This window comes from Pteronotus mesoamericanus, unplaced genomic scaffold, assembly GCF_021234165.1.
Source record: "Pteronotus mesoamericanus isolate MK-2021 breed Mesoamerican mustached bat unplaced genomic scaffold, CSHL_Meso_final contig_657, whole genome shotgun sequence".
In the NCBI taxonomy this organism is placed as follows: Eukaryota; Metazoa; Chordata; class Mammalia; order Chiroptera; family Mormoopidae; genus Pteronotus; species Pteronotus mesoamericanus.
This window is the reverse complement of record NW_026555229.1, coordinates 20270794-20287744: the sequence shown is the minus strand read 5'-3', so window position 1 is coordinate 20287744 and position 16951 is coordinate 20270794. Positions and strand designations below refer to the sequence as shown.

The following is a 16951-nucleotide window of genomic DNA, read 5'->3' as shown; positions in this document are numbered from 1 at the left end:
TTATTTTCTTTTTCATGAGCTTAAAAAGCCATTAACGAGATCAGATTTTGCTCCTCAAAGCAATGGGAAAAATATTTAGAGACATAAATCAACTGTAAGAAATGTGAAGACTATGTGTATTTCCTGCTCCCTAGTAATACACTAGTACAGATTTTTTAAATCAATGGTTAGTGATAAAGAAACAAAGCAGAGGAAGAATGGTTCCCTAAGGACAGGTGAGCCAAACTAACTTACTTCCATTATTAAGGTTACGCTGACCGATATAATGTGTTACAGCCACTAGACTGAATCATATGAAATTGCCATATTTAGTAACTGAAAATATTGGTGCACTGGCAATTTCATGAGGTTCAATCTAATATAACACTCAGCAATATATTTTACTAGTTTTCATAAAAGATATGTTTTTATTAATACATATAAAAGTGACATCAAACTGGTATTGAGGGGTAATACAATGATTGGCAGAATTGAGATGGTAAAAGATTCTCATCAGTTGGACAGAGGAGATATAATTACTGAGAATTAACTGAATAAAAGGATAGTTTTAAAATTCTGCACTACATTTTTAAAAAAACCAACGTGCTTATCACACCATAGAAATCTGGCTTCAAAAGAGTTCATGTGAAAAAGACCTTGCGGAGCGCAAACTTTAACATGCGCCCTCCCTGCTAGAGCCAAAGCAAAACAGTGCTCCAAATACGCCGCAGGCTTTCCGGCTTGGGTTTCTTCGCCCATGCTGTTCTCTGGGCACTGGAATACCCGCTTCTCCACCTCCTGGCCATAATTATATCCATAGTTCTAGGTCAATTTCTAATGTTACCACCTCCATGAAGACTTGAACTTCTCCTGCTAGCTATAATCACACCCTTCCTCTGCATTCCAAGCTTGTTTCCTTCCATGTAATAAACATATTCTATTTTGTACTTATCAACTTTTAGCTCCGTTTAAATGGAAAGTACTGATAAAGGAAGAAATTCTAAGGAGAACCTGTTGTATATGAAGACAGAGAACCAGTAAAGGATTTGTAAACAAAATTCAGGAGTGATGATATATAACAGGCAGAACAGTATAATGGTTTGCATGGGTGAGGAGGACCAGATATGGAATCTAGTAAACAATCATTAGAAGGAGTCAACGGGTATTAAGGTACCTTCCACCTTTGGGAAAAGAGTTTGGGAGGGGCTTGTGCCACAGATAGAGATGGGGTTAGAAAAGGGAGAAATCTGATTAATGTTTAAAAGCAGGGAGGAGGGGGCGGGTTGTTAAAAATGAACTTTTGATTTCTGTTGACCTGTTCCTTCTCCCACTGACTCTGGTCAAGTAAATAAAGATATTAATCATGTGGGTGCATAGCCAGGTTACTACCTCCCAAGAAAGCTGGATACACCCAGAGACCTGTTCCTTCTCTCACTGACTCTGGTCAAGTAAATAAAGATATTAATCATGTGGGTGCATAGCCAGGTTACTACCTCCCAAGAAAGCTGGATACACCCAGAGATAAGGGAGTAAAACTGAGTCAGAAAGCTCTTAAGAGTAAGGACAGAGAACAGAGGGAGGGAGGGAGGGAGGGAGGGAGGGAGGGAGGGAGGGAGGGAGGAAGGAAGGAAGGAAGGAAGGAAGGAAGGAAGGAAAGAAAAAGTCTCATACAAAGTCAGCACTCAAATCATATAAAGTAACTTAAAATACAGATTATCCTCCAAAATTTAAAGGCTCCATGTGAATAACGGTCTAGACTTACACAGAATCAAAGGTCAAAAGTAGGATTAATGGGTAGAAGATACAAGTAACTAGAATATGGCTCACAGAACTAATAATAATTAAACCTGCCTCAAATATAATATGTACTTTTTAATAATGTGTAGTTCAAACAAGAGTGAAGGTAAAGACCAGGGATAAGTGGGTTTCTTGCATTAAGGAGGGTGAACTAATACCAAGGTCTCTTACAACTCAAATTCTGGATGAACAAATATAAATACATCAGTATATATGTATTTTATCTAATCTAAAGTCAGTATAGGGTAGTAAAGAATACTAGACTAGTTGTCAGGGGATGTAGTTCCCATTTGGTGCAACGGGATGGAACCTACGACCAGTCCCTGCCTTGCCAGGCCTTCTGGTCCCTCCCCTGCACAAGCAGACCACTAGACCAGGCCAGCTCAGAAGTCTGCTAGGGACTCATCTGTGCTTTGCACATGCTTCCGTGCAACATACATCTCAATTTGAATAAAAAAATCACAGGTAAATTTAAAACTGCAGAACAGATGGTCTCTAAGCCAAGGTCTCTTACAGATCTTAAAACTAAGATTCTCATTTTTAGTTTACAACATTTACCCCTAATAATCTGCAAGGCAGCAATTAAAGTGGATTTCAACTCATGAATGGCATTACAATGGCTGACAGGCAAGTTTCACACTACAAGATGAAAAGGACTACACACATGGAAGGGTGGCAACTAGTTTAAGTAGCTTATTTCCAAAAAATAGTCATCTCTGTCTTAGAGACACTATCTTAAACCTAAATGATGTTAAATTTTTCTGCCAGAGATCGTGCTTCTCTCCCAAGGGAGGAAAAGTACATATGATGCATAAATTTTTATCAAACAAATTTAGTTTCATCCTATGAAATTTAAATTAAGACATTAGGAGTTGGGGGTGCAGGGCAGGGAGGGCGCTGCCAGTAGAAATAAACCTAAATATGTGGTGTTTAGGAAGATAAATCCTAACGTCAGTAGTATGTCAAATACTTTAACAATTAAAACCCTTGTATGCTTTTGAAGAAAGGTAACCTTCTGGATTTTACAAACCTGTGGGTTATCCATGTACCATACAAAACTATCTTCTCTGGTATCCAGTATGAAGTACCTTCGAAGAAATTTCCCACTATTTTCATTTTCTTCAATGTCCAGAAAACCACAAATGCGATTCTGACGATCCACATAAGGCATTTCTGGGCTTGAACATTACACTGTAAAACAACAACATTAACAGTGAATACTCCTCAGTGGACTTCGAGAACAACTGTGCTATAGTATGCATTGTTCCACAAGGAGCCTACTTTTCAGCATTAGGTGGGAGCTGTTCAGTATGAACACATACAAAGCATTGGCAAAAATCACTTTTAAAATTAAGCTTTGGAGTGGTTACTAAATGAAATTGTTCACATTGATGAAAACAAAAAGTCACCTCACTTGAATCATTTACTTACTTTTCCCTAAACAAACCCAAGTGAACCAAAAAATTAGCCATCCAAACTTTAATTTCCTCACTTATAAATTGAGATAATCTACTTTTCAGACTGTTTTAGAATGTTTTGTAAATTCACAAAACAACAGCGGTAGCTGACTCACTGGCTACTTACTACATGCTAGGCTCTGGGTGATTCTTTTCCATGCACTTTCTCAGAAACGACCCTATGAGTAGGCACCCTCTTTCCCCTCACAGACCAGAAACTTAACCCTGGGAAGGGAAGTGACTTTCCAAAGTTGGAAAACTAGTAGGTAATGAATCAAAACATGAACCAGATTCTTGGACGCTAAAGCTGTGTCTTAATCTCTATACCATCTTGCTCCTCTAAAACCTTTTCAATTTTAAAACTAAAATGAATCACAACAAAGTTAGCTAACACCATGAAAAAAGATAAGCAGGTACTATGTGCTTCTTGATGGAAAATACAAATAGTACCAATGAAATGAACACACTATAACCAAAAAAACCAAGTTTTTATCAGAATCTGCTCAAGTATCTACATCTCTCTATGTCCAACTACCAATTTACAGAAAATAAAGAACACAGAGGAACATATTAAACCAAACAAGAGGGTTTCAATAAGCAAAAGCCAAGTTGTGGGAAAAAATAGGACAAAGAGCCCAGATTCTCCAGCAAATCAATTACTACAGGGAAAATAAAAGAGAGAGGTTATAGAGTAAGAGACTTCAGAAGCATATCATATTCTGATTCTGAAGTACTGAAAATTTTATTGCGCCGATTAAAGTTGAAAACCATGACCTGAGTAAAAAAAGCACTGTTTACAGTCATTTTTTCCTCTAGAAATAGGTATGTGACTCCTTCCTGATGTGACGCCAATGCTCAGACTGCTCCTCTTCTTGTACTTGTATAGCCAGTGGCAACATCTTTTAGCAGGTTGAATTTATTTATATAATAGCTCTTTATGTAAAGGATCAAGGAAAGTTTAACTCCCAGCGAAAATTCAGGTAGTATACACCCTGATATGTTGCATATATAAATCACCAATCACCATTCTGTATGCAGTCAGAGAAATGGTGAAACATACCAAAAAGTTTCAAACTGTCCACTAAATTCCTATGTTTGAGTTATAAATCTGGCACTTAGAGAAAATAATCTCTAAGGTTGAGGTTTTAAAAAATCTCAAAAATGTAATCAAAGCTAGAAAAATTAATATATCATACCAACACATCTACAGGTAAAAACAACCAACTTGCATGGTACTGCCTTAAGATAGACATAGACCAAAAGAACAGAATTGAGAACCCAGAGATAAACTTATATACATCGAGAGCCAACTGATTTTCAATAAGGTGCCAATATCATGCAATGAGAAAATAGCCTTTTCCACAATTGGTGCTGGGACAGTGGGTTCTCCACATGGTAAAAAGAATGGAACTGGGCCTCTACCTCACACCATACACAAAACATAACTCAAAATGGATTAACAATATAAGGGCTAAAACAATAAAACTTTAAGAAAGTATAGGGATTTATCTTCATGACCTTCATGGCCTCGGATGTGGAGATGAATTCTTAAATATGACAGCAAAAGTACAAACCACCAGCAAAAAAAATAAGATAAACTGGACTTCATAAAAATCTGAAATTTTGCATCAAAGGAGATAAAAAAATGAAACAACAATCTATAAAATAGGAGAAAATGTTGCAAATTATATATCTGATAAGGTCTCATATCTGAATATGGAACTAACTCTTACAACTAAACAACAATAAAAGTTAAAAAATAGGCAGACATTTCTCCCAAAGAAGATATACAAATGGTCAACCAGAACATAAAAAGATTCTCAGTATTATTTGTCATTAGGGAAATGTAAATCAATACCACAATGAGACACTGCTCCATACCCACGAGGACAGGTATAGTTAAAAGAGAAGAAAATAAGTTTTAGCCACAACATGAAGAGAGACTGGACCCTCCTAACATCGCTGCTGGGAATGTAAACTGGTACAACAGCTGTGTAACAGCTTAGCAGTTCTTCAAAAGTTAAACACAGAATTACTATACAACTCAGCATTTCTACTTCTAGGTATATACCCAAAAGAATTGAAAACAGATACTCAAACACTTACACATGAATGTTTACAGCAGCACTATTCACAAGAGCCAAAAAAGTAGAAACAATCTATATGTCCAACAACAGGTGAATGGGTTAAAAAAATGTGGTATATCCATACAATGAAGTATTTTCCAGACACAGAAAGGAATAAAGTAAATCTACAATCTAACCAATCAAAATTCTAGCAGGATATTTTAAGAATGACAAGGTGATTCTATTATATACGTAGAAATGAAAATTACCTTATAAAGCCAAATCTATTTCCCAAAGAACAACCTGCATTACTTGAATTAAAGATTACAATAAAGTTACATCAATAAAAACAGTGTAGCGTTGGTGAAAATATAGATATAATAAATCAATGAAACAGAACAGCACCCAGAAACAGACCCATACACACACTGCCAATTGATTTTCAACGAAGATGCCAAGGCAATTCCACAGAAGGATAATCATTCAACAAATGGTGCTGGAACAATTAGCTATCCATGTGGAAATAAATTAACTCAAGATGGACCAGAGACCTAATATAAAAGCTACAATAATAAAGCTTCTAAAAATATATACAAGAGGAGGTCTTTGTGACCTTGGGGAGTAGGCAGGATTTCTTAGATAATATACAAAAAATCTGAACCTTATAATAGTTAATATGTTGGACTTATTTAAAAGAACTGATCTTTGGAAGAAATCATTAAGAAATCAAAAGACAAGCCATAGAATGAGAAAATATTCAGTACATATATATCAAATAACTGAGGTCTAAGAACAGGCAAAAAATTATTCTAATTCAATAACCAGATGATCAACCAAATAGAAAAATGGTCAAAAAACATGAAGACAAGCCCACACAAAGAAGAATACATATACACAGTAAATAAGCACATAAAAAGATGATCATTACTCAAGAAGGTATCGTAAAGAAAAACCATGAGATACCACTGCATACCTCCTATAATGGCTAAAACAAACAAACAAGAAATACCAAAACGAAACAAAACCCTGAAAATACCAAATGCTGACAAGGATATGGAACAAATGAACACTCGCATACAATTGCTGGTGGGAATGCAAAATAGTACTGCAACACAGGAATACAATTTGGCAGATTCCTATAAAGTTAAATATCCTTACAATGTGACCCAGCAATCCACTCCTAGGGGTTTATCCACATGAATTGAAAGCTTATGTTCATACAAAAAACCTGTATGGAAATGTTTACAGAAACACTGTTCATAACTGGAAAAAGCAGCAACAACCCAAATGTCGTTCTATGTGGTAAATGAATACTGTGGTATACCCAAAACAATGGAATACCACTTAGCCATGTAGGGGGAAAAGCTACTGATACACAGGTAAATCTCAATTGTATTTTGCTAAGCTAAAGACGCCAGGCCCATAAACGTTATCAGGACAGGTAACAAGATCAGCAGGTGGGGGAAGGGGCTGACTTCAAGGGGTAATTTCTGGAGTGATGTACATGTTCTGTATCTTGGCTGTGGTGGGGTACGTGACTATGCATTTATCGAGACTCACAGGCCCATATGCAAAAAAGAGTAAACTGTACTGCATACAAATTATTTTTTTAGTTCAGTGATAAAACAGATTAGAGTTGCTAGGGCTTAGACTAGGGAGAAGGACTGAGGACAAAGGAACATGAGGGCGCTGCACATGGTGGCTGGGGTGGGCATCGTTGCGCAAAGCGAAAGATCACAGGTTTGATTCTTGTCCAGGGCACAGGCCTAGGTTTTGGCTTTGGCTCCGTGTCGGGGCGCATACGAGAGGCAACAACCACGTTTCTCTCTCACACTGGTGTTTCTCTCTGTCTCTCTCTCCCTTTCCCTTCCTCTAAAAATAAATACAGTATTTTTTTTCAAAAAAAGGAACATGAGGAAAGTTTTTTTTGTAATATTCACTGTTGTGTATCTTGATTGTGGTGGAGCTTACAAGATTATATGCATATGTCAAAACTTATAAAACTGTATGCCAAAACAGGTGAATGTACTATATGTAAATTATACCTCAATAATCCTGAATTTTTTTAAAAAAATTTTATTTATTTTTAGAAAGAGGGGAAGGAAAGGAGAAAGAGAGGGAAAGAAAAAAAATCAATGTTCAAGAGAAACAATCAGTTGCCTCTTGCACGCCACGAAGCAGGGCCCTGGCCCACAACCCAGGCTTGTACCAGCAACCTTATGGCTTGCAGGCTGGCACCCAATCCACTGAGTCACACCAGCCACGGCAATAATTCTGATTTTTTTTTAAAACAAAAGATACCATACACACGCACCAGAATGGCTAAAATTAAACAGACTGACATTACCAAAGATGTGGTGCATCCAAAATTTATGTGTTGCTGCTGGAAATGTAAAGTGGTACAACCACTATGGGAAAAGTCCTGGTAGTAAAAGCGAACATACAACTACCCTAGGATGTAGTCATTCCATTTCTAGTGTTCACTCAAGAGAAATGAAAACATATATGCATGCTAAGACTAGTTCACAAATATTTATAGCAGCTTTATTCATAATAGCCCCAAACTACAAACAACCCAAATGTCCATCAATAGGTAAATAAATAAAATGTGGTATGTCTGTACAATGAAATAGCACTCTACAGCATAAAGGAACTACTGCTACATGCAACGATATGGTCAAAATTCATCAAACTGTAAGCTTTAAGTGGATATAGCACACTGTCTGTAACAAACTCCAAAAAGTTGATTTAAAAATCCAGTAGCAATAAAAAATTAGGCATATTTATTGATACAGAGATAAAATAAAATATCCAAATAATCTGGAAGGACACAATGGATGGAGGAGGCACGGGCTGGGTTGACGGCTGTTGAGACTAAGGCACGGCAGTTACAGAATTCTGTCTGCTGTTGTTGGTGATCACCATTCTTCATAGTAGAAAAGGCTAAAAAATCCTATACCACACAGAGATCGTATTTCTCACCTTTCAGATTGGCAAAAACTCAAAAGTGTGAAAACAGACTGTACCAGTGAAATTTTAAGAAAATAGGGACTCAGATTTCTGTTGAGAAAGCAAAATGGTACTGGGTTGGCCAAAAAGTCCAGATGGTTTTTCCCATAAAACAAAAGACATATTTCTCATTTTCACCAAGAACTTCACTGATTTGGGTATTTTGAGTATGTCAGCTATCTCCCATGTGGCATAATGTTGACTGCTCTCAATTAACGTCCTGATTTGATCGCTATCAAGTTCAACTAGCCTACTGGACCACTGATCATCATCCAGTGAGATATTTCCAGCACGAAACTTCGCAAACCACTTCTGACTTGTTCAATCAATCACAGCACCTTCTCCATACACATCACTACTCTTTTTTTTTTTTTTTGCATTTCAGTTGCATTTTTACCTTTCTTAAAATAATAAGGCACAATATGCCGAAAATGTTGCACATTTTCTTCCATCTTCTATGTTAAAATGGCTACACAGAAAATCAGCAATTTTGAAGTTGTTTTTTTTTTAAATGCACGCTGACATGACAGCTGTCACAATACAATCTAACAAAATTGTTTCGAATGAAGTTAAAGACTACTAGAGCCGTCTTATGGAAAAACACAAATGAGCTTTCTGGCCCACCCAATACAACCCCAGAGGTGGATCTGGCACCACTTAACACAATCACATAACCATTGACCCCACGACCTAGCAATCCTACTTGTAATTCCAAAATGAGTTTATCTATGATAGTATTTTATGTGCATTTAGGATAATGTAAACATATTGATGTTATGATTATATTTAAAATAAAAGTAATAAAACAACTATTGATTAGGAACCATGATTTTCACAGCAACAGAAAAAGTGTACAGATGCAAAAGAAAAATTCTATACAGTGCATCTGAATTACAGATACTATGAACTCATGATCTTTGAAAATATAATAGAAATAGATCATCACTTTGCATTCCCAATATAATCCCCGGTTTAAGGATCTTTTTTATTAAATATTATATTTATTTTTTAGAGAGAGAGGGAGGGTGAAAGAAAGGGAGAGAAACATCAATGTGAGAAACATTGATCGGTTGCCTCTTGGCCACTCCCAACCAAGGACCCAGCTGGCAACCCAGGCCTGTGCTCTGACCGGGAATTGAACCAGTGATCTTTCAGTTCATAGGCTGGCTCTCAATGCACTAAGTCGCACCAGCCAGGGCAAGGATCTTTAATGAACACAAAAACCACAGGATAACAGGTTGTTAGAGGACAAAATATTCCGTCTCACATATCACCCCCGCACAGTTTTTAAATTAATTACAAAGAGCAAAATGTATCTTTATAATGGAGAACTCCTATAGATCCCACCTTTACCAAATGATTCAGTATCTAATAAATCTAGAAGGTATGTACTAATGGACACCACTACCCTCTAAATAGATCACATGTTATATGATTCCATTGATATGAAATATCCAGAATGGGCAAATCCATAAAAACAGAAAGATCAGTAGTTGCCTAGGAGCATGCTGAGGAAATGAGGAGTAGCCTAGGGATGGGAGGGTTTCTTTTTAGGGTGAGAAAAATATTCTAAAATTGACTGTTGGAACAGTTGCACAACTCTGTGAATACACTAAAAGTCACTGAATTGTACACTTTAAATGGGTGAATTTTATCCCAATAAAGCTGTTAAAATTTTTTTTTAAAAAAAAAAGTACAGCCATCTTTCATTCTAGAGCACGTAGGAACCCTTCAGAAACACTGCATCTCCCAGAGCTTTGAGTGTTGCAGTATCCCAGGGAATGGCCCACAGACCTCTCCTATCTATGGATATGCCGTCTTGGTGAGCTCACTCATTCCCACAGCTCCAAGGACTAACAACTTCCAAACTCCTGCCCCCCGACTGGAGGCTTTGCTGAACTCTAGAGTCACGTATACAACTCTCTAGTCTACAGATCTACTTACAGGTCTAACAGACATCTCAAACTGAACAAATCGAGCTCCAGACACTCTCTCAGAAATTCATTCCCATCTTCCTCATCTCAGTCAATACCCCTTCCCTTCTTCCAGTTGTTCAGGCTAAATATCTTGGGAGTCACCTTTATTGAGACTTTCTCTCATTCCATGTCCAATCCTTCAGCAAATCCTGTGGACTCCTCCTTCAAGATACATCCAGAATCCCACCACCTCTCAGCACTTCAATGCTGCCACTCTGCTTCAAGCCAACCTCAGCTCTCGGCTGGATTACTGCAAGGGCTTCCTTGCTTCTGCCCACGTGCACTTCGCTATTCTCAGCAGTCAGAACAATCCCATTAAAACATACATTCAAGTGGTGATTCATACTGCTGCTGTAACTGTTACTTATATATATTACTACTTGCCAAGCACTATTTTAAATGTTTATTTAATCCTCATACATATTACTACTTGCCAAGCACTATTCTAAATACTGGTTTATTTAATCCTCATAACAACAATTTGACAGATGAGAAAACAAAAACACAAAAGATTTTATAAATAACTTGTCCAAGGTCACGTGGTTAGGAAGTGGCAGCCCCAAGATTCCAACAAGGGGAGTCTTCAATACTAGTATGTAGTTATCACTCAACTCAAAACTTCAATTTTGGCTCCTTATTACAATTACCTGGGAGTTTCTGTAAAGCTCTGATGCCTAGGCTAGATGCCCCCACCTCTCAGAGCAATTAAATCAGAAACTCTGGAGATGAGCTCTAGGCATCAGCACATTTTTAAAGCTCCCCAGGTAACTCCAATGTTCAACCGAGGTTAAAACCATCAATTTCATGCAATCCATCTCACTCACAGTAAAAACCAAAGACCTACACGCCTCCCCTATCCCCTACCCCAGCCCTCCCCCGGCCCCCTTGCTCACCACCTGGCCAGTGGACTCTTGCTACATCACACAAGCTCCCCACTCAAGGCCTTTTAACCTAAAGGTCCTCTTCTCAGTGAAGCCTTCCCTTGACACCTTATCTAAAACTGCAAATGCTCCCAACTGTCCCATCACTTCCCACCCCCTGCCTGCTTCTCCTTAGCAGATTTCCTTAGCATTTATTGCTAACAAACGATATCTTTTACTTATTTACCTGTTTGTTGTTTCCTCATACTGGAATGTAGGCTCCATGAGAGCAGGGATTTTTTTCTTCCTATTTACTACTGTTTCTCCAGTGGCTAAAACAGTGGGTGGCACATGGAAGGCACTCAGTAACTAGTATTTGTTGAATGAAGTATTAAGAAACCCATAATTACTGCAACCAATCTGAATGTTTAATTTTCCAAACACAAAGTTGCTTTTTCCTCATCAGACAAGAGATCATTTAGCAGATTTATCTGACTGGTTTGTTTAGATGATGGAAGGAAAAAGGTTCAAACACTCTATTAGCATTTGGATTTGTATTTTCAATAAAGTCAGTATGAGGCAAGAATAGATAAAATTTTACTATTTAAACCTCCCCAATATTTGCCCTGGCTGGTGTGGCTCAGTGGATTGAGTGCTGACCTGAGAACCAAAGGGTCACCGGTTCAATTTCTGGTCAGGGCACATGCCTGGGTTGCCAGCCAAGTCCCCATTAGGGGTACACAAGACTCAATCGCACATTGATGTTTCTCTCCCTCTCCTTCTCCCTCCTTTACCCACTATCTAAAAATAAATAAATAATATCTTTTTTAAAAATAGGCAAAAAAACCCTCCCCAATATTTATCCTCAGTATTACTTATGCTCTAAGATATATAGTTAGATAATATAATCAATCAGCAGTTAACAAATTCACAGTTAATACTTCATCAATCAGGAACCAGGACGTAAACCAAAAAATAAAAACAAAATCAAAATCAGAAAGAGACAGAAAAAAAGAAAAATTAAATTCTGCACAGTGAGACCTTACTAGGCCCACAGGACTTCACTATTATTTGTTAAATGTTGACTGAGACCATCCTTAATGTCCCAAGTTGCTGACACACACAACGCTGACTGGGCACATGCGGACATCAAGGCTCAAACATCTGAAGAGTCCGGCATTGACCCCCATCCCCAAGGCTCTGGCACCCTAACCAATGCCTTGCCATCATTCTGCACTATACAAGCAGTTGACAGGGAGAGAGAAAAAAATCAGAAGTCTTCCACGTCTTCAGGGAAAGCACAGGGAAAGGAAGAGGGCAGTCTCTCAAAAACAGTGGCAGGGGACACCCGAGAGAATCATTCACGAAGACAAGAAGTGCCTATAAAGAGAGCCTGGCACCTCATTCTCCAGCGCAGTGTCTGCTGATGAAGTGCCAGGGCACAGAGAGGGGGCCGACTTGAGCAGCCTGCAGGCCAATGTTGGGCATCTCAAGGAAATGCGTTTCCAGTGGGTTAGGTGGAAGCTGCAGAAGGCAGCTGGACTTGAGCGGTCTTGCTGGAATCATAAAATCTGGCTGCTAAAGAAAAGATCCCCAACCCACCACACCCCCACACACTCACAGGAAATTAAGGTGGACAGGGACAAGGAAGTGGATGTGTCGGTAGCAAATTTCGTATTCAGGAGCTCTGCGCAGGGGGCTCTCCCTGCAAAAATCTCACCAAAATTCCAGTTTGGACCCCTATCAGTGGACATTAGTGACTTGCCACTGTCAATACTACCAGGTAAGAAGAAATACTTGTCCTTTCACCTTTTCTTCTGACTAGTCCCTGTCCAAGCAGATCCCAGAAGAGGGAAGAGAAAGAGGTATCCTGGGGGCACATCCCCATCCCTCCTCCCTCCAAGTGCTTTGTGCAGTGAGTGGCCTGACACTGGGGCGAGGGAGGAGAGGAGCTTTAAATTGAGTACGAGATTGAAGGTTTAAACTGAAATAGATTAGACTGGAGCTTTTAATAGCTGTAAATGCAGAAAAGCTATCATTTGCCCATGATGTCATGAGGCAGAGAGAGACAAGGAAGAGAAATATCCAACAAATCACACTTAAAAGCAGTGAATGTTGAAAAAAAGACTGTTTTATGTTTGTTCCCAACAAGCTCAAACTGCTCAATACCTGATGGCATATGGAACAGCATTACCGCCCTTCCTAATGAGAGAGAATACCTGACATGGGAATTCCCGGGGGGGGGGGGGCGGGGGATTTACTGTCCTGCATAAGATGCTACATTAGAAGTCCTCTGAGATCGCTTCCCATGCTAAGTGCCTGTGAGCGTCCTTTCTTCCAGAAGGGGGTGAACTGAATACAGAATCCAGAGTTCAATGGTTAAACTCATAAAAGTCTAAGCTACATAAAGGGATAAAACCACAACTTTTGGATAATAAAACTTTCAGAATGACAAGTCTGATAAGGATTCCATGAAGGAAAAAGATATTTAAGACTTAAAAGTCTAAAAATATTTAGGATTCTCAGGCTTATTTATATATTTAAAAATATCCCAAATGACTGATTTTCTTTTACCTTCAACAGACATTCCAGTTCAAAAAAGCTTATGTTCTAAAATCCCCAAAACACTACGTTCCTGAATCAAAGCAATTCAATTAATGAAAAGGTTTACCAACATAAACAACAAATATGTTTGCTGGAATATCTTTCTAGGAATTATAAGTTCACATATTCCTTAACACACCAGAGCTACTAAGAAAAAAAAATAGTACTTACAGATCAAATGGTTTAACATCACTCACTGGGGTAACAACTGTCAACCGGAATTTTGAGTTTTAAAGAAAAACACCCCCTATTTTTATGTTTCTAAAAATAATTGCGCATTACAGACAAGCATCTAAAGCTACCAAAAGTTTCTACCTGAAGAACTCATTTTTGATACCACCTCAATAACTTCCAAATGCTGTGTACTTACAAATGGTCAAAGGAATTAAAACTAAATTTTAACAGTTACATCCTACTGAACTCATTTTACTGTATCGCTGCAGATCTGAACTGACAATCACCTTGAAATGCAGTATCAAATTCCAATATTGCCAAAAGTAAAATGCTCAAACATGTGGAAAAAGTAGCATTTTTGTATTACCTCAGCTCACAGCTGAGGCAGTTCCTGTATAATACTTGAATTTTTCTAATAAAAGCAGAGTGTAACTATTGTTACATCTGAATAATTACTACATCTATTCAGAACTCTATCTTCCCCATTCTTAAATGACAGAGTTATTTAAACAAGAACAACTATTTAACATCAAGCAACATTTCAATGGCAAAGTCTGATTTAAATTATTCTAATAAATCACTCCATAGATTTCATTCTGGGTTACAAATTACCAAGAAGTCAAACTAACTGGGTTTTGCAGCGTGACTCTAAGAACTTGCGGCCTTCAAAGTCTTCTTTTTAAAAGCTGCATCAAATATCTCTAGAGAAAAAGCCCCTAGAAACATATAAATGTTTCTCTCTTTCCCAAGTATTTTTCCAGGGCCCTTCCCCATCATCATACCTACACGTGAACAACAGGACAGCACTGCCCACGGTTTACTTTTCAAACCAAATACCCCCCTGCTATTCTTAATGTCTTCAAACGCTTCTAAAAAGGTCCTTCCGGCCTATGAACTCATGGTCGTTTCCTAACAATTGTGGACTTATCCTGTCTTACCGTCTCTCCCAGTCCACGACCGACGCAGGCTCGCTCACTGCCTTTCCTCTCTGCTACACCGCGAAAGCTGGAAAACAAAGATGCAAACCTGCCACTTCCCTCTCAGAGCAACAATAAAAACACTAATTAACAAGAGAAAATGAGGTATGAAGCAGTTTCAACACATGTATCACAGCGTAACCTCAAAGCCATCCGCTGCTCACCCGAAAGGACCAGCTCGCCGCCACCTCCCTCGACGCGGGCGGCGAGGGTGTACAGCATTATCAAAGACAGTAACCATTAACTCGCACTCGGCTCAGCTCGCACAGACGGGCTTAAATACACAAGCACGCTAAAACGCGACTTCCCTCGGGAAGATCGGGCCAAGATAAGGAGAATTATTCTCTCCGTGGGGAAATACTTTTGCCACAAGTGTGTACGTAGGAACATTTGAGTATGCAATGTAACATGCATTTTCGTCCCACAGACTCGTATTATTTTGAAATAACAGTTCACGTTCTTTAGATGGTGAAGAAAACCAGTTTTACAAAGTGATTTTTTTCAACTTTTCCTTCTGAATTATATGAGGCTTATCCGAGTGCGGCTGTGAAGTTTCAATGGCATGAAACACACACACAAAGTGTGAGCTGAGTGCGTGGGGGGCGGGGGGGGGGTCCGGCTGATCAGTAGTTCGAAGATAAAAGACAATGGTTTAAACCTCATACTGCGCCGCTTGTTCCAGTCGTTAAACACACAGGAAATAAGATTTTCTACTTCGAAAACTAATTCACAAAGGGCAATGACTTCATTAAAGCCCAGAACATCTCATTAAAACAGACAACGATCAATCGCACAGTAAGAAAACCGGCATCGCAGGGCTGGGAGGTGGGAAGAGGCAAGAGACGCGCGCTGCCTCGCCCTTCCCCCTCGGACCCGCGCGGACCTGCCCCCGGACTCCGCAGCCGAGGCTCCCCGTTCATCCGCGCCGCCGACGGGGCCGCTCTGCTCCGGGGCGCAGCTCACCCCGACCGCCACCCAAGGCTGCACACGCTCCAGGCACCGGGACCGCTTTCGTTATGACAACCCGTTCCCCCTGACGGTCTGTCCAGCAGGGTCAATAGAAAGCACACGCACTAAACCACAAACAACCCAGGACGGCCCCAAAGCGGTGCCACCTGGGCTCTAGGCGCCTCCCCGGTCCTACCTGCGTGACCTTGGGCAAGTCGCTTTCCACTGCCGCACGGGTCGTCTGCACCATCCAGGTGCGAGGCTCAACCCTCAACACTGAGATTCTACGACGCAGGGCGGGTTCTACAGGCGAAGCGCGTTAAAATATTACCAAACGCTGCCCAAGGCAGCGGAGCCCCCGTGGGCACAGCCCTGGAGGCGAGCCACTCCGACAGGCGTCGCCCGCCGGGAATCCCCGGACAGCTGGCCGGCGCGGGGCGTCCAGGAGGAGGGCGCGACTGTACTTTTTAGCAGAGCCACTGAGTGGCTCGTCGGCGACTGCCACCGCCGCTGGCCTCCCCGCCCTTCTCGGCCGGACGCCGGGCTGAGGTCAGGAAAACAATAAGGCAGTCGCGGGAAGGGGACACCGCCCCCTCCCGCCGTTCCCGAGCTCGCGCGCGCAGGTGAGCCGGCCCGCGGCCTCGCCCAGGTGCGGCCGCGCGGAGCGCACACGTGGGGAGAGGGGCCTCGGGGGCGCAGCCCGGGACCCCGCGCCAACTGCCGCCCGCCGCCCCGCACTCACCTGCGCCCGCCGGCCCCTCGGCGGACGCGCGGCCGCCTCCCAGCTCGCCTCAGCCGGCGCGGCGCTCCCCGAGAACCAGCCCCGCCCACCTCGCCCAGCGCGGCCTCGCTCCGCACGCAGAACTTCACCACGGCCCTCAGCCCGGAACAACCGCACCGCCTCGACCGTGCCTACCACAGGCGCCCAACTGGCGGAGCGGCGCCCACGACGGCTAGCCTGAGCACTGCGCACGCGTGCCCGCGCCGCCTCTGCCCCCAGACGGCCGCCGAGATTCCGGAGCGGGCACCGCTCCCAGCCCGCGAGACTACAAGACCCGGCAGCCGCCGCGCGGACCCCGGCGGCGTGGCGGCCGGGTATCCGAT

The 16951-nt window shown here is 41.1% G+C and overlaps 1 protein-coding gene across 3 annotated transcripts in view; it reads right to left on the bottom strand.

Moving 5' to 3' along the window:
- Nucleotides 1-16648, bottom strand: part of PLEKHA1 (pleckstrin homology domain containing A1) — a 46928-nt gene extending 30280 nt beyond the window's left edge. Inside the window, exons 1-2 of one of the 3 annotated variants that reach the window (XM_054581647.1) lie at nt 16590-16648; nt 2807-2967 (exon numbers count right to left, since the gene is read on the bottom strand). In XM_054581647.1, coding sequence (XP_054437622.1) covers nt 2807-2947 — 141 coding nt within the window. In that variant the 5' untranslated portion in view covers nt 2948-2967; nt 16590-16648. Of the gene's footprint in view, nt 1-2806; nt 2968-14860; nt 15053-16589 lie in introns of those variants that run through there. The other 2 variants (XM_054581646.1, XM_054581648.1) reach the window with 2 other exon arrangements.
- Between the last annotated feature and the right edge of the window lie 303 nt (nt 16649-16951).